Consider the following 25,278-nt stretch of genomic DNA (forward strand, 5'->3'; position numbering starts at 1 on the left):
GGCCATATTTCAAAAGACTTAAGAAACATAACCAGAAGCAGTTAGCCAGCAAAACAGCTGGACTCAAAGTGTGGCTCAAGTGATAGAACATAGGAGAAAACAAACAACAAAAAAAAAAGAGTGAGAGCACCAGGCCTTGAGTTCAAGTCCCAGTACCTGGGAAAAATAGATTTAGGAGGGAAATTTTCTGAAAAAAGGCTGATATTGTTAATTGTAAAATGATTACTAAACTGATCTTGAAAAGAAATTGTATATACACAAAGGATGTGCACTGAAATATGTGGTGGTGAGAATGTTAATTTACTTGACCTTCAATCTTTTTCTCCAAAGTATACTGTATGGATTATGGGATGAAATTTTAAGAAAATTGTGTTAAGCATTACATACATATTTTGTTCATACATATGAATCAAGAAATACTTGAAAGTCACCAAAATATGAATGTTGCTTTGTTAGTGTGGCAAGAGTTTAGTAGGAGATTTTACTTTCTCTCTAGTAAACTTTGATTAACTTAAAATGAATGTACATAAAAGAAAATGTTCCAAAACTATTTTTCCTCAGGGGTGCACCTGTGTCTATTGTAGTAGACAAGCCACAAGAGGGACTAACAACACAGCTTCCCCCCCCCCCTTTCTCTGCTTGATTTGAATGCAATATCCAGTGGAAACCATTGTATATGACTCACCAGGAAAGAGCCCCTTCTATTTGAAAAAAGTGTAAGAGAAAGAACTATTTTCTAAGTAATCATGACTCTCATACCACGTTTAATTAGTTATCAGTGTCGTTCCCAACTAAATTGTAAATTTACTCAAGACACGGACCTTAAACTTCATTTTATTGCTGTTGCGAGTGTTTTTCAAATAAGATTCCCATCTTGAAGTTACATTCTGAAACAACAGCGTTCACTCCTATCCTCTTCTATGCTGGAATAGAAGGCAGTTGTGTTGTGCCAGTTCCTCGCACTCTGAAGTCTTGACTTCTGAACTGCACTCCTCTTTCATACCGTCCTCACAGGTGTGTGCTAAGGCGACAATGAGATGCCTATCACACTATTCCTGGCACCTTGCTCTCGTGGTGTTAACTGCTGTGTTTCCAACAGGGCCTGCTCAGGAAAGGTAGTCATGGGATTCTAGGCTAAAGCATCAGCACTCCCTCCCAGGTCCCCGAGGGTGTCTGTACGCGCCTGTGATCTCCATCCCAGCTCGACTAAGCTATTGCCAATCCCAGTGTTCGTGCCAAAGCACCCAAATTGTTTAAACTCGGGTTCTGCGCAGGCGCAGATCTCAAAGGAAGCCCCGCCTCTCTGCCTAATGTGTGGACAATGAGGCTGTTCGTCTTCCCCTTCGGCCTGTAAAACTGGGAGGGAGGCGGGGCGGAGGGCGGAAGGAGCCGCTTTCACGTGAATAGGGGGCGGGGTGGGGGCTGGGAGGCTGGGAGGCCCAGGCGGTGGAGCCTCCCGGACGCGAGCGGCGGGCTGCGGAGGAGGAGACGGTGGGTCGGGTAGGGCCTCGTTTCCCCTCCTCCTCCCACCCTCCTCTCCAGCGCCCGGGGGTCGTCTGGCTGCGGTCCCCACGGAGGCCAGACTATGTTCTCGCCCCAGGCGCCTGGGCCGGGGTCTGCTCTGCTCCCTCGACGGGGAGAGTTCTGACGGGAGCCGTGATTGGGGGCGGGGGAGCGGCGGCGAAGGGGAGAGGGCGCATGCGCGGGCTCGGTCTCCCAGGGAGTCCTTGCCCAAACCGGTTCCCCCTGTCTGGGTGGGTGTTCTGCGTACGACGCGGTCCTCGGGCTCCTCCGCAAAGCCGGTTTGTGTTTCTACCTTCTTGTTTTGTTCTTGATCCTGGCCGCCGCCTCAGTTTCTCTCCATTGTCCACTAGGCCTGTGTTTGACTTAGACTGGCGTGGGCCTCAGGCTGGCCGCCTGGGCTGCTCCTAATCTGAAAGACACGGTCTCTCGGGGTCGCCCTGCCGGCTCACAGTGGTCTTTCTGTCTCGTCTTCCGTTGCTGTTAAGCTGTCTCCCTGTGTACTAGAAGCACCCGCCTGTCTCATTGCTGTGTCTTAATTCTCAGCAGCCCTCAGGGTTTTAAGGTGTCTCGAAACCGCTAACCAACCAGCCCCGGGCTTCCAGGAGTTCGCTGTCCATTGCTTCGTAGTACTTGGGCTTAGGGCTTCTGACATCCAGACTTACTGTGAGATGCTTTTTGCAAGTGATTTGCATACCTATTTACTCGAGGGTTCTTTGTCATTTATTTTGGAAGTGAATGACCTAGCAGACACTTGGGTGCTAAGTGATCAAACTACTAATGTTCTCACTGCTAGTCTTCGTTAGTTGTGAATCATGTTCCAACTTGAAATTAAGGTATTTTGGCTTTTGTTGTCACCACGAGTAGGGGGCGAATTGTCAGGAAGACAGTTCTACAATGCGTGTGTGTGTGTGTGTGTGTGTGTGAACAGTGAAAGGGTTATGGAACTCACATTAAACCAAAAAGTAGGAAAAGGCTAAGGTGACAAGGAAGTGCATGTCTAACTTCTTTTCTCGGTAAATGAAGTAAATACCTTTTGCCTTAATTTATGTATAGAGTGCTGTAACTCATATTAGTGTCTTCAGCAGAGCTCACTTAGAAAAACTGGAAATTTTCCAAGGGGAGAGAGTTTTATAATCTTCCTTTGTAGGTCTTTGTATTAAATTTTGATTGATTTGTGTGTGTTTGTGTGTAACATTTAAAATTCACATGTAGGGCTGGGAAGATGGCTCAGTGGTAGAGTGCTTGCCTTGTATGCATAAGGCCCTGGGTTCGATTCCACAACACCACATAAGCAGAAAAGGCCAGAAATGGCACTGTGGCTCAAGTGGTAGTGCACTAGCCTTGAGTTGAAGAGTTCAGGGACAGCGCCCAGGCCCAGAGTTCAGGCCCCACGACCAAAAAAATAAAAATAAAAAATAAAAATAAATTCACATGTAGCTATAATACAAAGTATTAACTCAATGTCATGATTAAAGTTTCAGTGTTGCAATGTTGGGATTCTTTGTTTTCATTGTTTCAGTTTTTATAGTAGCTTGTTTTGTTTTTGTGGGGTTACATGGAACCCAGCTCTCTACCACTGAGCTATATTGCTTGCTATTATTCTAGTTTTATAACTCAGTTTACACTTAACTCGTTGGCCTTCATAAAGTATAAATTTATGTGCAAACTTAATCAGCTATGTGCATTTTGTGTATGTGTATGTTGAGCATATTGTTTGGTTAATAGTTTACAAAATGACAGAACTCTGACATTTCCTGCCTTTTCTGCTGCATATTGAGAGGTGTGTATTATACACATTATCTTCCCCTGTCTACTTGAAAGGGTCACAATTTTCCATTCAATTTAGCAAAATAGTACCAGCTTAGATTCTTTTAAAGAAGTTATTGTCCTTTATTCAGTAAATTCCTTGCTACAGGAAAGCCTACTATGAAAGTCTAATTTCCTGATAATTGTTTTAAGAAGTGACTTTCAGAAAATTAGTTTACATCAGTGTGACTGTTGACAGATATCTGTAGAAACACTGATGTGCTATCATTCTAGTGGCATAGGGTACCCATGATTATCTTTGCAATTTTCAATGTTACTAGGTGTTATTAGACTCTTGAAGCCTGTGTAATAAATGATTATAACACTAGTGGGTTTTTTTTGTGAGAGTCAAATGTTATTTTAAAAGTGCTAACCTATAGATAGATAGATAGATAGATAGATAGATAGATAGATAGATAGATAAAACATACATGATAGTTGTTACTTTATATGTAATTCCTATGTTTTTACTGTTTTTTTTTCATAGTTAGATCCAGAGGAAAGAAATCCAAGGCTAAGGAATTAATGTTTATGGGTGTGCGTGTCCTTGGAGGGCATGTGAACATCACTTTAACAGTTGTTCCTTTTCCCTTTTTCTTTTTAGCACTAACTAGTTGGTGATCTTCCTTCACACTCTCTCCTCTGGGATTGTTAGAAAACTCAAAATTGGATAGACATTGGAACTTATATTGTAACTATAGTGTTGACTCTTAACAGACTTAATTTTTTTTCTTGTGCTAAGAAGGACCAAATGCAGACTTAAGCAGGTCATTAGTATGTTACTTTATAGAATTTGGCCTGAAAGTTCTCCTTCTTTTTCAATCACGATAGTACTCCAAGGCAGTCATCAGTGAGAATATTTTGAAGATTGTTTTTTCTCTCAGAGTAGAGCATTGTAAAGCCTATCTCCCCAATCCAAAACCCTTTCTGTCTGTACCCACTAAAAAGTAAAATAAAGCATTATACCTGTCTTTATGCTTGACATTAAATAGTATACATTACCTTGGCTCTAAACATGAAAAATGACTCAATTGTTTGACTGTGCTGCCAAATCTGAGAGTTTGTACCTCTCCAAGAATCAATGCATAAGTGTTATATTTACTATTAAGGTCATGTCAACATTTGTGTTATAAACAACTGTTGGGGAGTTCTGTAAATCTTTATGACAATAAAAATTTCACTATAATACATCTTACATTCCTTATGGTTAATCAACAAATGTGCTTTTGTGCTAAACCCTCACAATAATTTATTTTTACACTTTCCCATTTTCCCTTGTTTACATATTTTGACAATTTTAACTCATAGCCTATACTTATCATCTTATTTTCTCTTTTCTAAGATTCTTGAATCACTTAAAGGAATTGATGAACAGATTCTTTCTTAGAGAACAAATTCAAAATATTGTAATAGTAATATTCAAATTGATTAGATTAAATGTTGAATATTTGCATAACACTAATAAAGCCTATCATTTTGATACTTCTATAATAAACTTTTTCCCCCTGGTCCTGGGGCTTGAACTCAGGGCACAGGCACTGTTCCTAAGCCTCTTTGTGCTCAAGGCTAGTGCTTTACCACTTGAACCACAGCATCATTTCTGGCTTTTTCTGAGTAGTTTATTGAGATGAGTTTCACAGACTTTCTGCCCTGGCTGGCTTCAGATCTCAGCCTCCTGTGTAGCTAGGATTACAGGTGTGAGCCACGATGGCCTGGCTATAATAAACTTTCATGTCCTGGAATAAACTGTCCTGATAAATGATTCTGACAGTGTGGGAGTAGTCTTTTAAATCTCTTTTATTGTGACACATTATTTCCTATTTCTAAACCTTGGATATATTGCAGAAGAAAAATTATTTTTTCCTTATTATAGTTACTTGTTGAATTTTTTATAAATTCAGGAAAAAGCTGATTTCTCTCTGACCCTAGAACCTAATATATTGTTCCCCAGCAAAAATGGTCATATTTTCAAAAATATCTTGTATTTGGTTGTAAGAAAATGACTTCCTTTTTTTTCAGATAGAGGTAAATTATTAAGTATTAGTGTCTTCCTTTTCCCCAGTGACTGATAACATATATGACTCAGTAAAATGTTTATGGACTACTCACCTTCTAGTTGATGTGCTCACCAAATGTCCATTCATTCCTGTGTCACTCTGGACCGGAGATTTCTCCTGTCAAAAGCCACAGAAAATGGTGTCTTCTACCAAACATTTGGGCTGTCCACACACTCCTGAAAAGCAAACAGAAGTCAGAGAAAATAGATGACTGTGTAATTCTGAGATGCATTCAAAATAGGATGAGCTTCAGCCCTGTTCGTTTTATATAAATGAAGTTATGGTGTTGCTGAAGTAAACAAAAGAGACCCTTGAATTTCGTTTCGTTTGTTTTATTCTGTTATATTAGATTATTAGCTTAAAAAAATCCATCAAGGCTCATTTCTGAGGAAGTGAGAGCTGAAAACATTGGCCTTCTTTAAGTATTTTACTAATTTTTTTGAGTTTTAGCTTAAAGATCCCATAAATCTACATCCTGATTTTTAAAACTTTATCAAAACATGAATGGATATACAGTATGATAGTCATATAATGGAATAGTATTCATTAAAATGGAAAGAAATTCCTACACTGGCTACAGCTTGTATAAACTTTGAAGACCTTATACTAAATGAAATAAGTTAAAAAGGACAAACCTTTTCTATCTTCTATAATACCATTGCTTATAAATAACCTATGGTATCACGTTCATATTAGACAGCAAGTAGCAAAATCATTTTGGATATAGTTGGCCCTTGTGACTGCTCATTTTAGAGGGAGAGGCAAATGGGGAGTTAATGTTCATGGGATAGTGTTTTTTTTGTTTGTAAGATGATTCCTCAGGACTTTTTTTTTTTTTTTTGTGCCAATCATGGTGCCTGAACTCTGGGCCTGGGCACTGTCCCTCAGCTTTTCAACTTAAGGCTAGTGTTCTACCACTTGAGCCACAGCGCCACTTCCAGCTTTTTCTGCTTATGTGGTGCTGAGGATTCGAACCCAGGGTCTCATGCATGCAAGGCGAGCACTCTACCACTGAGATACCTTCCCAGCCCCTCATGGGATAGTGTTTGAATTGAAGATGAAATCCTTCTAGGGATTGATCCGTGGGGAGGCGTAATATTGTAGTTGTACTTATTGCCACAGTATACCATATATGTAAAATGGCTTAAAAAGGTAAAGTTAAACTATCAATACAGAAAGATTACAACTTGTAAAATATGTAAGAAGAAAATTGCAAATTGCTATATTTAATTCAAGTGTTTTTTTGTTTTATTTTCTGCCAGTTTGGGCTTTGAACTCAAGGCCTTGTGCTCTTGCTCAGTTTGCTTGTGACTGCGCTCTACTTGAGTCACACTTCCAGTCCCTCATTTTACTGGTTAATTTGAGATAGAATCTGAAGGTCTTTAATTTAAGCTGGCTTCAACCTCCTGTCTTCCAGGTTTCAGCCTTCAGAGTAACTAAGATTTACAGGTGTGAGCCACTGGCACCTGGCTAATTCTGATATCTTGTTCATCTACATCTAACAAAAAAAAAAGCCACTTAATAGTTCAGAGAAGGATTAAAGTTGGTCTATGAACGACTCTTACTTAGATACACTTTATTTTGTTACTTTAAAAACAATTTATAGTGTTTTGCGGAAGAATCTTGCACAAGTAGTTCCCTTTTAATTACCAAGTACAACAACCATGGTTAAGTTTTCTTTTGTTTATAATTTTCAAAATTAATCAGAAGCTTAAATCGGTTAGGTTCTCATAGCTCACTGAAATAATTAAAAGAAATATCCTTGTCAGATTCATTTAAAACAAAAACATCTCTATTGTTTACGTTAGTTTGATAGAAAGGAATGTTTTCAGAAATGCAATAGTTTTCCAATATGTTCTTTTAGATTTGTCCCACCCTCTTCAAGAACCGATTGTAAGAGTTAAATGTGAAAACTCAAGTAGTTTGAAAACAAAGTTGAAGTCAGAAATGGGGGGAAAAAGAAAGACTAGTACAATATGGGCTTTTGTTGCTGTGTGGGGAGGGGGGTTGTTTTTGTTTTTGTTTTCTGTACTGAGGCTTGAACTCAGGAGCCTTTTTACTTACTTGGCAAACACTCTTCCCCCTTTGACAGTATCCCATTCTTTTTGTTTTTAGTTTTTTCAGCTAGTCTGTTATTTTTGATTCCCCTTTCCTGGCCTCCTAAGTAGTTAAGATTGTAGGCCTTGCATTATCACACCCAGCCGTAATATGGTATTTTATAGTGTTCTGTGCTTTTGTTTGATTTTGTGGTGCTGGAGATTGAACCCAGAGTCTCACACATGCTGAGGATACTAAACCCCACTCCTTTTGGGGGTTTTGTTTTATTGTTTGCTTGTACTGGGGCTTGAACTTAGGGCCTCATGTTTGTTTGGCTTGCATACTCTGATGGTGCTCTGAGCTACATCTCCAGCCCTGCTTTTTTTGCTGATTATTTTGAAGATATAATTAATTTTCTGCCTGGGCTGTCTTCAAGCTCTTATCCTCCATATCTCGGCCTCCTGAGTAGCTAGGATAAAAGGCAAGTCGCTGAGCTTCTTGTTTTATTTTTAGAAACTACAAAGTCTACAAGAAGTAGCTGGCTGTGGGGCCTTTGAGACTTGAACATTTTGGTATTTCTTACTCTATTTTCTGGAGTCATATTACCAGATTATTGTTTTAGAAGAATACAACTGGTAGTAGCATAGATAATGGATTGGAATGGGGAAAGAATAGAGATAAGAGAGATAATTAAGAAAAGGTCAGAAGCAGCTAGATACTTGAGTTTGGACAAAACTCCACCATTTTCTGTGTGAAGTTAAGGTAAGTACTTACTCTGTTGAAGCATCTATTTGTCATATGAAGCTAATACCTATCTGCAGAGTTAGTGTGACATTAGTAATACTGCAAGCTGATCATTTTACTACCATATTCGACACACAATTGAAGCTTAATAATTAGTATTACTTTCCTTTTAGATTTAGCAAGAATTTTTAAGAATCTGCAAGATTTCATAAAATTGTATTCTTTTGCCTACCAGACTACAAAATTTCCTTCCTTCCTTCCTTCCTTCCTTCCCTCCCTCCTCCCTTCCTTTCCTTCCCTCCCCTCTCTTCCTTGTCTCCCCACCCTCGCTCCCCTCCCTGCCTCCCTCCCCTCTTACCCCCTCCTTCCTCTCCTCCCTTCCTCTCCCTTCCTTCCCCTCCTCTCTTTCTCTCTCCCTCTCCTTCTCCATCCTTCCCTCCTTCCCCTCTCTGTCTGTCTGTCTGTCTTGAACTCAGGGCCATGGCACTAACCTTCAGCTTTTCAGCTCAAGGCTAGCACTCTACCCTTGAGCCACTGTACCACTTCCAGCCTTTTGCAAGTCATTTATTGCATATAAGAGTTTCACAGACTTTCCTGCCCAGGCTGGCTTCAAACCTCAATCTTCAGATCGAGGCTACTGAGAAGCTACGATGCACCTAGCTTAAAATTCGCTTTTTTGAACATCATAATCACAAGGGCTGGGAGGAAAGTGGTGAAAATGTTTGGTGAGATAGTTTTCTTATTGTGTGATTGTTTTTTGGGGGGCTGGTAGTTGAGGGTCTTGATAAAGATAGGCACACATAGGATAGTTATTTAGCCAGATATGGTGATACCTGTTGTAATCCCAGTATTCTGGAAGCTGAGACAAAAGGATTGCTAGTTTGAGGACAGCTACACATAATACTTTGTTTCAAAAAACAAAAATGAGATGAGTGTGGTATATTAAGCATGTAATCCTAGCTACTTGAGAGTTGGAGATCAGGAGATCTCTGTTTGAGGCCAGCCTGGATAAAAAGAATTTTTTGAGAGACATTTCAACTAATGACTGGGATGTCTTTTATGACCAGTGGCATAGAGAAACACAATAGCTGGATACAGTGGTTTACACCTGGCATCTCTGGTGTAAGTGGAAAGATCAACACCAGTAGGAGGAAAAAAAAAAAAAGTACCTAAGCCAGGTACTGGAGGCTCATGCCTGTAATCCTAGCTACTCAGGGGCCTGAGATCTGAGGATCGAGGTTCAAAGCCAGCCTGGGCAGCAAAGTCCGTCTCCAATAAACAACTCAGAAAACCGGAAGTGGCACTGTGGCTCAAGTAGTAGAGCGCTAGCCTTGAGCTGAAGAGCTGAGGGTTAGTACCCAGGCCCAGAGTTCAAGCCCCATGACCGACAAAAAAGAAAAAAAATAAGTCTTTTCTGATCATTATCCATGTCCTAAACCCCTTACCCAAAATGTCAGTATTTGCATATATCCTTGCTTATCCTCTCATGTACTTTAAATCATCTCCGTTATTACTTAGAATACTCAATAGAATGGAACTACTAATAGTTATGCTATACAGTGTGGGGAATAATATAAAGAAGGAAAGGTGTGCACATATTCAGCATGGATACAGTGTTCCTTTTTCCTGAATATTTTTGGGCCTCAGTTGAACCCATGGATGAGGAATCCACCATTTAGAGTATCAACCAGTCAAGTGTTTTGAGAGCTGCCAGTAAGCAATGGTATGAAGGCAATAGGAGTAAAGCACAAGAACCCTGTGCCCAAATAGTTGAGGCCAGGGACCAATGCCGAGATCTAAGGATCACAGTTTGAAGCCAGCTGGGGCAGGAAAGTCTGTAAGTCTCTTACCGACCAGTTACTACCCCAAAAGCTGGAAATGGCGCTGTGCCTCAACGTGATAGAGTGTAAAAAGCTCAGGGACAGTTCAAGCCCCAGGACTAGCACAAACAAAACAAAGAATTTTGATATTGTAGAAGGAATTCCTTCCTTCACTCTCTTTTCCCTTCCCTCCCTCTTCACGTCTCTCTCACACACATATATAAACACACATACACTCCCCCCCTCCTTTCTTTCAGTTAGTGCCTTACTACAGAGCTGACTCAAACTCGAGGTCCTACTGTCTCAGTTTCAGTTCCCCAAGAGCTGGGATAATAGGCATGAAATTTCTGGCACTTTATGTTTACTTAAGCATATTAGATGTTATATTGGGAAATCTATATATTTTGTCCCAATAATTGGATTACTTAATTCAGTTGATATCTGTTAAGTGATTTTGAATTGGAAGTCTTGTTTTTGAAAAGCTGGATGTGCTCTACTAATTGAGCTATATTGCCCAATCCTATTTTGTTGTTGTTGTGGTTTTAGTTTATTTTTTGGCAGTACTTGTGGTTTTGAAATATATATAATTGTAAAGATACTGTACAGAGGGGTTGCAGTTACACTAGCAAAGTAATGAGTCCATTTCCTATCGAGCATTATTACCCTCTCCTTTGTTTTTCCCCTACCATCCCTTTCCTCCCCACTTCCCCAATTCCCCCCTCCCCCCCAAAGTTGTAAAGTTTGTTTTCAACATAGTGTCTTGTACATCTCATTGTTACAGTGGGTCAACCTGTATCCTTATTTCAGCATTTTGTTATTTCCCTTAGAAAAATGTATATACAAGATGCAGGACACCAGACTCAAATACAGTGACAAAAGGGGTTATACCATGGGGAAGAACATACAAAGAAACAAAAAAAAAATCACACAGTACATTATAAGTACATTAAAAAGAACAGCAAGAAAGATAAAAAGTACTTGTGTTTGAACTTGTAGCTTTCCACTTGCTAGGCAGGTATCTACCACTTCCTTATAATATGCAGTGTGTATAAAGATTTGTATGTATAATCCTTAATAATTTCTATAATAACTGACATAATATGACTCTCCCTCCCTCTCTGACTCCTGATTGCTTGGTTTATGATCACAGATGTGACTGCTATTCTTTCACTTTATAAAAGGTGGTCTTAGCTGAGCATGGAGGCACATACTCATAATCCCAGCAGTCTGGAGTGAGGCAGACAGAATGTTTAGTGCCAGTCTGGGTTACATGGTGAGAAAGAATCTTACTTTTTCATTGTATGTTTTTTATTAGTGTATATTTATTGTACAAAGTTTCATTATGGTATTTCTACAATACAAATAATGTATATTGATGAAATCCACTCTTTCTATTATTTTTCTTTTTTTTCTTTTTTAAACAGTTTTAATGGATTTCAGTTTTCTCTTTCATTCCGCTGTATAAAGTACATTAGTCATATTCACCCTTTTCAACTCTCTTCTTTTGCCCTCCCCTCTTCCACTGGTTCCCAGATCTAGACAGTTCCCATTTTACACTCATGTCACTTTTCTTAAGGTCTAGATTCCACATAGGATAGAGACATGCTTTTTCTCTTTTTCAGTCTGTTTCACTTAATATGATGATTTCTGTTTCCATCCATTTTCCTACAGACAACACATTTCATTCTTCCATATGTCTTCATAATACTTCATGTATAGATAGTTATGTATAGATACCATTCATTAGTTGATAGTTACCTAGGCTGGTTTCATAGTGTGGCTGTGTAAAGAGTGCTGTTATAAACATGGGTGTAGACATTTATATTGTGTGCTGACCTGCATTCCTTTGGGTATATACCCAGAAATGGTATATTCTTACTCTTTTCCATCTTCATTGGCTGTTTATCCTATTTCTGTAATGAATATTTGAACACCTACTGCATCAGACATTGTTTCAGGTATTAAATACATAATAGTTAATGAAATATCAAAAAGGAGCTTAAATTCTGTCTTACATTTGACTAAAATGTGAAGTGATCAAATGATGAGACGTGCTGTGGAGAATGGTAGGAGGGAATTTGGCAGCGCAGTTGCAAGGAAGCTGTACTTTAGTAGTTGTCCATGGAAACTGGAATTATTGACTGGAGGATGAAGAAACAGATTCAGGGCTGCTTATGGTGACTGACAAGGAATTTAGAACAGAAATTACTCCTTAGGTTCTTAAGACAGAGGTTGTATCTATAAAGTGTTGCCAGAGGTATACCAGGTTCTAGCCTACCTCTTCACTTTTTGGAGGACAGGAAAGGGAGGATCTTACCCAGAACTTGTGGTGTTGTGGTATTCATCGACTGTTTATCTCCTTACCTCTGTCTCTGGTGGCTGGAGAAAAGAAGTTTTAGTGGGTGTGGGTGTGTGTGTGTTTTATAAACCTCATTCCTGCTGAGTGATTCAATTACTTTGAGTTGCCAAAACAAACAGTAAAGTATCTTATAAAGTGTATTTTCCTGTCGCCTTCTCAAAGAAAATAAGCAGAGCTTTGAGCCTGCCAAGTCTTTGTTCTATCTTATAAATCCTAAGTATATTATTTCTGAGTTTGGAATATTATAGAAACTTTTTAGTGTTTCATTTCATATCTTTAGACAATTTCCCTTGGCTTTCTGGTGTTATACTGTTAATCACATTGATTAGACATGAAAACATAATTTAAAATACATTTTTTTAACCTGATTATGAGTTTTGAACTCTGGGCCTGGGCACTGTCTCTCAGCTCTTCAGCTCAAGGCAAGCGCTCTACCACTTGAGCCACAGCGCCAGCCATTTCTGGTTTTCTCCTCTTCCGGTTGGAGATAAGAGTCTCACGGACTTTCCTGCCCAGGCTGGCTTTGAACTGTGATCCTCAATTCTCAGCCTTTTTAGTAGCTAGGATTGCAGGTGTGAACCACCAGTGCCCGGCTTGAAATATAATTTCTAGAAAAGAAATACTCCTTTACTTGTAAGGGTGGTACTTTCTTGTAGTCCCAGATACCTGGGAGGCACAGGACTAGAAAGAAAAGGACCAGGGCATGGCTGAAGTGACAGAGCCTTGCAAAAATCTTCTCAAAACTTAACTGTTGTTTGAGGACGGAAGGTGGACCACCATGCCCAGATTATTGTTTGAGGTGCGGCCTTGCTAACTTTTTACCTGAAATGGGCTTGATCCTCCCTATCTCACCTCCCAAGTAGCTGGTATTATAGCTGTGTACCACCATACTTGGCCATTTTCAAGTGTTTGGGGGTTTTATTTGTGTTTTTTTGGTGGTCATGGGGCTTGAACTCTGGGGTTGGGCACTGTCCCTGCGCTTTGAGGCTCAAGGTGAGCATTCTACCACTTGAGCCACAGTGCCACTTTGTGGTTTTTTTTTTATGCCATACTATATATTTATAATTTGGTTTTATAAAATGTAGATATGTGGTATAACCTTTAAACAGGGGAAATAATTTAAAAAGCATTAGGGACTGAGATTCTATGTTAGCTATGTCATTAACTAGTTAATAACGTTCCTTCTCTGTTGAACAGTATTGAAATCAAGTCTTCTTTCAACTCTAGTACTCAGCAATTCTGTAATGCCTACCATTAAGTGTTTTATTTAGGTCTTGTAAGGAAAAATAGCGTTTGTCATATGAAGTATAGTCAACAAATAAATATTCATTAAAAGTCCCAAGGCCGGGCTGGGAAGGTGGCCCAGTGGTAGAGTGCTTGCCTTGCATGCCTGAGGCCCTGGGTTCGATTCCTCAGCACCACATAAGCAAAAAGAAAAAAGCCGGAAGTGGGTCTGTGGCTCGAGTGGTAGAGCGCTAGCCTTGAGCTGAAGAGCTGAGGGACAGCGCCCAGGCCCAGAGTTCAGGCCCCACGACCAACCAAAAAAAAAAAAGGACAATGACCAGTGACCTGAGTTCAAGCCTTAAGACCAACTCTCTGTCTTTGTCTCTCTCTTTCTCTTTTCTTTCTTTCTTTCTCTTTCCTTCTCCCTCTCTCTCCTCCTCCCACTCCCCACCCCCACCCCAAGCATAAATCAGGACTTTTCAATTGGCAAGATTAAACACTCTCAGAATCCTACTGATGTTTTGAGTCTAGTGCTATGGCTCTGTTTTTAATTGGTTAACACTCCTAATAGTGTAATGTTGCTTTGTTTAGTTGAGTTTTTGGCAAGCAAATGGAAACATTGCCCACAAAGTATACAGAAGCAGATTAAAAATATGAAGATGAATTTGAGTTTAACTTTTAGTCAATAAATAATTGAATGCCTTTTCATAAATGACACATCTTTATACGTTTTCTTGGGATTTTTTTTTTGGCATGAAACTCATTTATTGGATAATGTTCATTTTGAGTTTTATTCTAAGAACCCTGCTATAGAGGGATTGAGTTTGTTACGGACTTCTGATTGCTTGCTATGTAAGCTATTTCTGGTTCTAGAATTACTGCTTTGAATTTATCTCTCTTTGTATTAGTGTGAACTTGCATTTGCTAAAATGATCAAAGTATTTTAAATTTAAGTATTGATGTTAGGAATACCTTAGTTATTAGACTTTCACAGTAACCAAGTACTTTCATTTTACTTATGTGCTCAGCTTTACACATGAAAGGAAAAAGCACAAAAGTTCATACCCCATAAACAAAGGTTATTCTGAAAGAAATATGTAATTTATTTGAAGTCAAAATATCTTGACCCTGCCTAGTTAAAATTTCCTTAATATCAGAGTAAGGAGCCCAGGTTGTAGGTAATGGGAATGATTTTGTACTGTCCTGGGAAAATATATTGGCAGCATTAAAAAATATTTTTCCATATGGGTTTAGCAGGAATTTAGAGCATAAGTGAATATCCAGCAGACATTCTATCTGAGTATCTTTATGATTTTTGTTTTTCAGGCATTTAAAAATATTTAATCATTCATGAGTTGAACTTCATTCTTGAGTTATGGATGACAAGGCTTCTGTTGGAAAAATCAGTGTCTCCTCAGACTCAGTATCTACCCTTAATAGTGAAGATTTTGTCTTGGTTTCCAGGCAAGGAGATGAAACACCATCTACAAATAATGGAAGTGATGATGAGAAAACAGGACTCAAGGTAAAACTTCATAAATTAAGTTTACTTTGTTTCCTCTTGTAAAGCCATTATAGACACAGCCTTAATAGAAAAGAGGAATGGCAGGGAAAATGAGAACATGTAATCAATGTAATGTTTGCATTATATATACTTAACAAGAAACTCACATTAAGGATTTTTATTTTTATTAGCATTTAAATTTTCCAATACTCCTATCAACACTAGAAGTAAGGATAAACATTTATAATTTTAATTTTGTTTTCACTTTTCTGTTGATTTAGAAGTACTTGTTTGTTTTGAACCTTGTGTGTGTGTGCCCGTGGGCATGTGCATGTGTGCATGCGTATTCACATATGTGTATTGGCAAGGTCCATAATGGTAGTTATGAAAAATAAAAGTTTAGGATTACTAAGATATAACCTTAAATATCTAGCCTTTGATTATTTCTCAGTCAAATAAATAACTATAACTTTATTTTCCATACTCTGGTATTATTTATTATTCTGCTCTTTCTGGATATAAATTAAAAAACAGATTGTTAAAGCTGTCATTAAAAAATAAGAAATTAAAATATTTTAATTCCTGTTTACATCTGTTTATTCAACAAGAGTTTATTCTGGGGATACAATGGTGAACAGCCTCAGACCAAACCACCTGCCCTCTTAGAGCTTTCATTCAAATGGTAGAAATAGACTAATAAATAAGAAAAGGAATATGTCAAGTAAGTTTAGATCTCAAGAAGAAAAGTAGGATAAGAAGAAGTGAGTGACTTTGATTGTTTTTTGCCTTTAACAAATTTTTTCAAAAAATCTTAAAATATTTTTATTCTCACTCAAATATATAGAAGAATAAAGAAAAATAATAAAAAATAGTGAATGACCGATTCTGTTTTAGAGATTGTCTTGAGAGGAGGTAAGACTTGAAAAGAATGAGGAAGAGAGCCATGGAGAATATTAGAATTTACCCAAAGAACAGATAGAAAACAATGAAGAATAATAAATGGAGCTAAAGAGAAATTTGGGACAATATGAAGTGGACTGATATACTTGTGTGGGAATATCATGAATGGAGGTAGGAGAGAAAGAGTAGGGAGAAAGATAAACAGACAAAAATAGCTAAAGAACCAGCACCACATAAGCAAAACAAAACAAGCCGGAGGTGGCGCTGTGGCTCAAGTGGTAGAGCGCTAGCCTTGAGCTGAAGAGCTCAGGGACAGCGCACAGGCCCAGAGTTCAGGCCCCATGACCGGACCCCCCCAAAAAAAAATCGAAAGAAATGATGCCTGAAAACATCTCAAACTTAATGAAAAGTTACACTGGACACATTCAGAAAATTCAGTCAACTCCAGGTGGGATAAATGCAAAGAGCTCCACAGAGAAGCACATCTTATTAAAACTGTTAAAAGCCACCAGGGTGCCAGCGGCTCACATCTATAATCCTAGCTACTCAGGAGTCTGAGATCTGAGGATTGCAGTTTGAAGCTAACCCAGGCAAGAAAGTTCATGAGACTCTTATCTCCAATTAACCACCTAAAACAGGAATTGGAGCTATAGCTCAAAGTGGTACAGTGCTAACCTTGAGCAAAAAAAACCCAGGGACAGAGCCCATGCCCTGAGTTCAAGCCCCATGACCGACCCAAGGGAAAACAACAACAACAACAACAACAACTTAAAAGCCAAAAACAAGGATAAAGTTTTGAGAGTATTTGGAGATAAATGACTCAATATTTTTTATTGTGAAAATACTGTACAGAGGGGTTACAATTACATGGGCAAAATGACTCAATATTTTTGAGACACCCTCCCTTCCCACTTCTCCTATTCCTCCTCCTCCTCCTCTCCTCTTCTACCCCTCCTAAGATTTATACCCAACATCTCGGTAGAAACACTAAAGACAAGAAGCCAGTGGGATAAGCTATTTCAGAGAAAATCCTACCAACTGCTAGGGCTGGCCTCAGGAAGATACAACTTGAAGATTTTCTGAGTTCTAAACTATTTCAGGAAAATATCACAGTATTCTGGTTTCATAGTACATATGAACTTATGTTTTGACTACACAGTTAAGTGTGCAATACTATTTTGTGTAAAAATAGAAAACAGTATTCACACTTTAATTAAAAAAATACTTTAGGCTTGATGCCAGTAGCTCATGTCTGTCTTCCAGCTACTTAGGAGGCTGACTGATCAGGGTGGTGATGGCTGAAAGGAAAAATGAGTCAGTTTCTTACAATAAGGCAACAATGAATTTTGCTGCATGGATTAACTCTTCCTTTTGATGGAAAAAAATGTTTTATGTAGCATGCAAACCTTTTTGAGAGCATTTTACCCATGTAAGAACTGCTTTCAGAATTGAAGTCCTGCCCTGCTTTTGCTTTATTAGTTAGCTTTATGTAATATTCAAAATCCTTTGTTGTCATTTCAGCAATATTCAGAGCATCTTAGATTACTTTCTCAGGTAGGTGTGGCAGCGCAAAACTGTAGTCCCAGTTACTAAGGAAGTGGAGATTGGGAGGTTGACAATTTGAAGCCAAAAATTTGTGAGATCCCCATCTGAACCAATAACTGGATGTTTTAGTACATGCCTGACATCCCAGCAAGGCCAGAGCATAAGTAAGATGATAACATTCCATCCAGGCCAGCCTGAGCTAAAATGTGAGACCCTATCTCAGAAGTAAAGCAGAAAAGGTGTAGCTCAAGTGGTACAACACTTGCCTAGCCAAGTGCAGGGTCCTGAGCTCAATCTCCAGTAATTAAAAGGAAAAAAGGACAAAAATCACTTTGTTTGCACATCCATGACAAGAACCTCCTCATCTATTAAGTTTTATCAGGAGATTGTAGTAATCAAATACTACTTCATTCTTTGTGGTAGGCTTTGGTATCTGGGTATACGGCTTCAAGGAGACCACCATTGAGGATACATTGAATTGTTCAGGATATATAGTTCAAACACAACAGGTGATAACAAGGGAGTGAGAGCTTCTCAGCATCAACTAAGCTGCATAACAGGCACAGAAATTTCTTTTGGCTGCATTTGGTCAAAATTGTGTGTAATGAATATACAAATAAGCTGGGTTTACTGTATTTTTTTATTTTTTACTTTTTTTGTCGGTCATGGGGCCTGAACCTTGGGTCTGGGCACTGTCCCTCAGCTCCAGCTCAAGGCTAGTGCTCTACCACTTGAGCCACAGTACCACTTCCAGCTTACTGTATTTCGAATCCTAGTTTTCTTGCTAGTTCTGCATCGGCAGTTACTTCTTCTGCTAAAGTCTTAACTATTCAAATACATAGAATCAACTTCTCCCAAACTTCAATTTGATCTCCTCCTGTGAATAGAAAATGATCTTAATGGCATCTAGAATGTTTGTATCTTTTCAGGAGATTTTTTTTTTTTTTGGGGTCAGTCGTGGGGCCTGAACTCTAGACCTGGGCACCGTCCCTCAGCTCTTCAGCTCAAGGCTAGTGCTCTACCACTTGAGCCACTGCGCCACTTCCCGCTTTTTTGTTTTTGCTTATGTGGTGCTGAAGAATCGAACCCAGGGCCTTAGGCATGCAAGGCAAGCGCTCTACCACTGAGCCACCTTCCCAGCCCTTTTCAGGAGATTTTTAATTTATCCATATTCCTTAGAGAAATCACTGTCTCGAGCAGCTCTAGTCTTAAAAATGTCTTCCTGAGCCAGGTGCCAGTGGCTTACACCTGTAATCCTAGCACCTCAGGAGGCTAAGATTTGAGGATCGTGGTTCAAACCAGCCTGGGCAAGAAAATCTGTGAGACTCTTATCTCCAATTAAACATTAAAAAACCAGAAGTGGTGCTGTGGCTCCAGTTGTAGAGTGCTAGCTTTGAGCTGAAGAGTTCAGGGACAGTGGCCAGGCCCAGAGTTCAAGCCCCACGACTGACCAAAAATTAAAAAAAAAAATGTCTGCTTGCCTGCCTGCCTGCCTGCCTGCCTTCCTTCCTGCCTTCCTTCCTCCCTCCCTCCTTCCTTCCTTCTTTCCTTCTTTCCCTCCCTCCCTCCCTCCCTTCTTCCTTCCTTCCTTCTTTCCTTCCTTCCTTCCCTCTTTCCTCCCTTCCTCCCTTCCTCCCTCCCTCCCACCCTCCTTCCTTTTCTCCCTCTCTCCCTCCTTTCCTTCCTTCCTTCTTTCCCTCCTTCCATTTCTATTTTCAGTTTTCTTTCCGTCTTGCTTGCTTTCTTCCTTTTTTTTTTTTTGGTTGTGGGACGTGAACTTGGCCTGGCCATTGTCACTGAGCTCTTCATCTCAAGGTGAGCACTCCACCACTTGAGCCACAGTGCCACTTCCAATTTTCTGGTGATTTATTGGAGATAAGTGTCTCACGGCCTTTCCAGCAGCTGGCTTTGAACCTTGATCCTCAGATCTCAGCCTCCTGAGTAGCTAGGATTACAGGCGTGAGCTACTGGCACCCGGCTTTCCTTTTTAATGCTGGGCATGGGTGCTATCCATCAGCTTTTGTGCTCATGGTTAATGCTCTACCACTTAAACCACAGCTCCATTTCCGGCTTTTTGGTGGTCTGTTAGAGACAAGAGTCTCACCAACTTCCCTGCCTGTGCTGGCTTTGAACTGGGATCCTCATATCTCAGCTACCTGATTACAGGCATGAGCCCTGTAATACACTATAAGTGTATTTCTTAAAGAAAAACACTTGAAGAAAATTACTCCTGGATGCATAGATTGTTGAATGGATATTGAGTTAGCAGACATGAAAGCAACTTTAATCTTGTATTCTCTCCAGTAGAGCTCTTTCTTGGATGCGTTGTCAGTGAGCAATAGTATTTTCAAAGGAGCCTATTTTTCCTGAGCAATACATCTCAACAAAGAAACATTCAGTAAATATTATTGTCAACAGATGTGCTGTCATCTAAGCTTTGTTATATTTGTAGAACATAGGCAAAATAGATTGAATATAATAATAAGTGCTCTAGGGTTTTCATATTGTAATTGAACATTAAAATCATTAGTGGTACCAGCCTAGGAACTAGAGACATGGATCAAGTGGTAGAGTACCAGCTGTGAGCAGAAAAAGCTGAATAAGAGCACACACACATCAAAAGAAGACAGTAACAACCACCCATGAATTTTAGCCTTGCACTAGAGGCTATACATCGTCTTGTCTACTCTCTGAGATCTGAGAATCAAGGTTCAAGGCTATCTCCTATAACCTAGCAAAAAGCTGGAATTGAAGGTGTGGTTTATGTGGTAAAATGCCAACTGTGACAGAAAAAGCTAAGCTAGAGGTAATGGCCCTGAGGTTCAACCTGGGTACTGGTACCAGAAAAATAGTTTAACGTTGCCTAACATTGGAGCTCAACATTGGGTTTTGTTGTTGTTTTTCTCTAGCTATGTATGTCCTCTATGGCATCTTCTTCCAACATGAGGCTGTTTCATGTCCATTGAAAATCTGTTGTTTGGTATAGCTACTTTTATCAGTTGTCCTAGCCATTCTTCTGGATAATTTCTGCAGCTGCTATATTAGTACCTGTTGCTTTACCTAGCCCTCTTATGTTATAGAGATGGCTTTTTCCCTCCTTAAATCTCTACTAGCTTTAAAGTTTTCTACAGTAGTTTCCTTACCTCTTTCAGCCTTCATAGAACTGAAGAGAAGACATTTGTCTGGATTGTGTTTTGGCTTGAGAGAATGTTGGTTGGTTTGCTCTTCTGTTTAGATGACTAAAACTTTAAGTCATCAATGAGTCTGATTTTTTTCTTTTTTGTTGGTGTGTTCATTGTAGTGACAAGTTTAATTTCCTTCAAGAACTTTTCATTTTCATTCACAACTAGAAATCTAGCTTTTTGCCCATCTTGGTTTTTGGTAGGCCTTCCTCACTGACCTAATCATTTCTAGCTTTTGATGTAAAGTGAGGGATTTACACGGCCTCATTTCACTTGAAAAATTAGAGGATACTGGAGGGTTTGTAGTTGGTCTACTTCCAATATTATGTCTAGGGGAAGAAGTGGGCCCAAGGAGGGAGATAAGGAACAGTGGGGCTGGTGGATAGAGCAGTCAGAACACATTTATTAAGATTGCTGTTTTATATAAGCATGGATCATGGCACACTGAAGCAATTATTGACATCAAAGAACACATAACAAATAATAGAGTGAAAAAGTCTGAGTTATTGAGAGTTACTGGTAGATTTGTAAAATTTATAGATGTTGTGTGTAATAGTATTAAAGAAAAGGAGAGAAAAGAGCTGCAGGTGTAATGCTTCTGTATCTCAATAGGATTAAGTTGCTATAAATCAGAAGCTGATTCAGGCAAATTAAGATGTGATGTTTGAGGTAATTTCATACAGTACCAAGGATATTGCTTTTTAAAAATTAGCATACATTGGTAAGTTAAGGGGATTCATTGTGCTATTTCCATACATGCATGCAGGTCACTTTGACTAGATTGACCACATTCCATTCCCCTTCCTTTTCCCTCCTCCTTTTTCAATTAACATTTAGTGACTTTTATTATTCTGTGGTCATATCCTTCTATCCTCTTTACTCAGTATCCCCTCTTTCCCCTCTCCTTGGTCCTGTGATTCCTTCCTAAACAATCCTCATATGTTCATATTCCATTCCATTGCTATCATTATCATCATCTTCATCATTACTTTAGTTCTATACTCCTTAAGTGAGTGAGAACATGTAATATTTGACCTTTTGAGCTTGGCTTATCTCATGGAACGTGATGATCTCCAGTTCCATCCATTTTCCTACAAATGACCTAATTTTTCTCTGTGAGTAACATTCCATGGTATATGTATGTATACCATATTTTCTTTATCCATTCATTGATAGTTGGGCACCTCAACCAGTTCTACAGTTTTATTATGAACAGAGTTACAGTAAAAATGACTATACAGATACCTTTTATGAATATTGATTTACTGTGCTTTGGATATATGCCCAAGAGTGAGATGGACAGGTCATAATGAAGGTTTATTTTTAGTTTTTGACGAACCTCCATATTGATTTCCATAGTAGTTGCACTAGTTTGCATTCTCAACAACAGTGTATAAAGGTTCCTTTTCTCCCACATTCTTGCTAGCATTTTTTGTTTGTTTTGGCACTATCCTTGAGCGCTCTACCACTTGAGCTTCCTTACCACTTTCAGCTTTTTCTGAGTAGTTTATTGGAGATAAGAGTATCCCAGACTTTTCTTCCCTGACTGACTTTAAACCACAATCCTCAGACCTCAGCCTCCTCAGTAGCTAGGATTAGAGGCATGAGCCACCAGTGGGCAGGCTTTTTTTTTAGTTTTCTGTTCTTTTCCAGTAGTCTCATGTTGGGCTTTATGCCAGTATCCATACAATTTTGCTTACTATATCGGTGGAGTGTAATTTGAAGTGTAATGTGTGATGCCTCCAGCAATGTTCTTTTTGCTATTTACATTCTTTTATGCTTCCCTACAATTTTACAATTGCTTTTTCTATTTTTGCCTAGAATGATATTGCTTTTGGTAGTTATGGCCTTTTTCAAAATATTCCCATAATCCTGAAATGAGGTCTTTACATCTTCTGGAATCCTCAATTAATTTCTTCAGGATTTTATAATTTTTATTGTAGAAGTCTTACTTTCTTGTTGCGTTTGTACTTGCATATTTTTATTTTTTGAAGGTTTTGTAAATGGAATTAACTTTTTCCCTCCTTTTTATTGTTATTATAAAGGTGATATACAGAGGAGTTACAATTATAAACAGCAGGTAATGATTACATTTCTTTCTTTCTTTTCTTTTTTTGTCCATCCTGGGGCCTGAACTCTGGGCCTGGGTGCTGTCCCTCAGCTCTTCAGCTCAAGGCTAGCTAGCGCTCTACCACTTGAGCCACAGCGCCACTTCTGGCTTTTTTCTTTTTTGCTTATGTGGTGCTGAGGAATCGAACCCAGGGCCTCAGGCATGCAAAGCAAGCGCTCTACCACTGAGCCACCTTCCCAGCCCCTGTCGAATTCTATTTTTATATCATCTTGGTCAGAAAGAATAAAGGGAGTTGTTTCAGTTTTTTTATTTGCTAAGACTTGTTTTGTTTATAATTATAAATGCCTGTCTTAAGAAGAAAGATCTGTTGGAGACAGTGACTCATTTCTGTAATTCCAGCTACTCAGGATACTGAGATCAGTGTCCATTCAACCAGTAAACAGCCTATTGTCCTAGCTATTCAGGAAGTAGAAGATTATGGTTTAAACTGGACTAGGCAAAAGTTAGGTACAAGGTCTTGTACAAGCAAGTGAAGGTCTTGAGTTCAAACCCTAAAACTTCCATTTAAAACAATAATAAAATCAAGGTTACCTTCCACATTAAGGCAATAGTAAAAGAAGGGCACATTAAGCTGAAAATAATCAAGAGAAAGAAAGTAGAAGACTAGACCAGAAAGTGAAATAGAATGAAGAGGAAATCAGTTGCTTCAAACATTGCTTCTTTGAAAATACACAACATTGATAAAGAAAAAAGAAACAAACTACTAGATTTAGAAATAAGAGACATTATACTGGCCTTCCATAAAAGAATCATGAACCCGTAGTTATATTCTAATGAATGGATGAAATGAACATATTTTTATTTTATTTATTTTTGTCAGTCGTGGAGCCTGAACTCTGGGCCTGGGCACTGTCCCTCAGCTCTTCAGCTCAAGGCTAGCATTCTACCACTTGAGCCACAGCACCACTTCTGGCTTTTTTTGCTTACATGGTGCTGAGGAATCGAACCCAGGGCCTCATGCATGAAAGGCAAGCACTCTACCACTGAGCTGCCTTCCCAGCCCTGAACATATTTTTAAAAGGACAGTAATAAAACTGATTATATAGTCTGAATCAAAATAACAGACTGAATTAATAGTCAAAAAAATATCAGGGGCTGGGAAGGTGGCTCAGTGGTAAGAGCGCTTGCCTTGCATGCCTGAGGCCCTGGGTTCGATTCCCAACACCACATAAGCAAAAAGAAAAAAGCCGGAGGTGGTGCTGTGGCTCAAGTGGTAGAGCACTAGCCTTGAGCTGAAGAGCTGAGGGACAGCACTCAGGCCCAGAGTTCAGGCCCCACGACCGGACCCAAAAAAAAAAAAAAAAAAGTATCAGCAAAGTTCAATGACAGATAGCTTTTGTGCTGAATTCTGTCAGTTATATTAATAATAGTATTAGTTCATCACAAACTTTCACCATAAAATAGAAAAGTAGTGAATATTTACGAAGTCATTCTTTGAAGACAGTATATTACCTTAATACCAAAATCAGAAAAGAATGTCACAAAGAAGTTATATAGCAGTATTTTTATGAAATTATGTAAAAATATCTTCTATAATATGCTAAAAAATTGACCTTATCAACATATAATACATATTTCACAACATGACCAAGTTGGTTTAGTATCTGACAAACTTATAAGTGTGGTTATCTCAATAGAAATCCTTCAAAATGATATTTCAACAGAAAAAGCATTTGACAAACTGATACTTTTCTGTGAGCATATGAAAGAAAAGGTCCTCAAAACAATACAACAGAACTTCCCAGTGCAAAAGAGAGTATCTATAAAACACCTACAGTGAAAATCGTACTTAATGGTGAGAATAGGTATTTTCCTTCTAATTTTAAGGACAAGACAATGGTGTTTGCATTTATCACCTCTGTTCAGTGTTGTACAAGCGGTTATGACCTGGCTATTTAGGATAAAAAAGAAGTAAATGCCTTTATTGCAAAGGTGGTTAATACCTGTAACACAGCACTCGAATCTGATGCAGGAGGAACACTAGTTTGAAGTTGCATAGTTTAGGCTACATAGCTTGTAAATCAAAATTCATAGATATTCAATAAGATTATATCATGAAAATAATTGTGAAAAAAATTCTGTTTCCATACACTCAAAATCTGTATCACCAATAACAAGAACATAATTCAGTTAGGAGCACCCAAAAGGACAAAATAATAAAAAGAAGGTTCAGTTTGAACTAAAAAAATGAAAATATTGTTGAAATTTATAAAGATCTAAATAAATGGAAAGACCTCCAATGTTAGGAATCAGAATATTTAATGTGGGGCTGGGAAGATGGCTCGGTGGTAGAGTGCTTGCCTTGCATGCATGAGGCCCTGGGTTCGATTCCTCAGCATCACATAAGCAGAAAAAGCCGCAAGTGGTGCTGTGGCTCAAGTGGTAGAGCGCTAGCCTTGAGCTGAAGAGCTGAGAGACAGCGCCCAGGCCCAGAGTTCAGACCCC

At 38.9% G+C, this 25,278-nt stretch overlaps 1 protein-coding gene across 4 annotated transcripts in view; it reads left to right on the forward strand.

Moving 5' to 3' along the window:
* Positions 1 to 25,278, forward strand: part of Rabgap1 (RAB GTPase activating protein 1) — a 159,740-nt gene that overhangs the window by 6,599 nt on the left and 127,863 nt on the right. For 2 of the 4 annotated variants that reach the window (XM_013021421.1, XM_013021423.1), the window contains one exon: positions 14,898 to 15,096. In XM_013021421.1, coding sequence (XP_012876875.1) covers positions 14,947 to 15,096 — 150 coding nt within the window. In that variant the 5' untranslated portion in view covers positions 14,898 to 14,946. Of the gene's footprint in view, positions 1 to 1,418; positions 1,501 to 14,897; positions 15,097 to 25,278 lie in introns of those variants that run through there. The other 2 variants (XM_013021420.1, XM_013021422.1) reach the window with 2 other exon arrangements.

Source organism: Dipodomys ordii, unplaced genomic scaffold (assembly GCF_000151885.1).
Source record: "Dipodomys ordii isolate 6190 unplaced genomic scaffold, Dord_2.0 Scaffold55, whole genome shotgun sequence".
NCBI lineage: Eukaryota > Metazoa > Chordata > Mammalia > Rodentia > Heteromyidae > Dipodomys > Dipodomys ordii.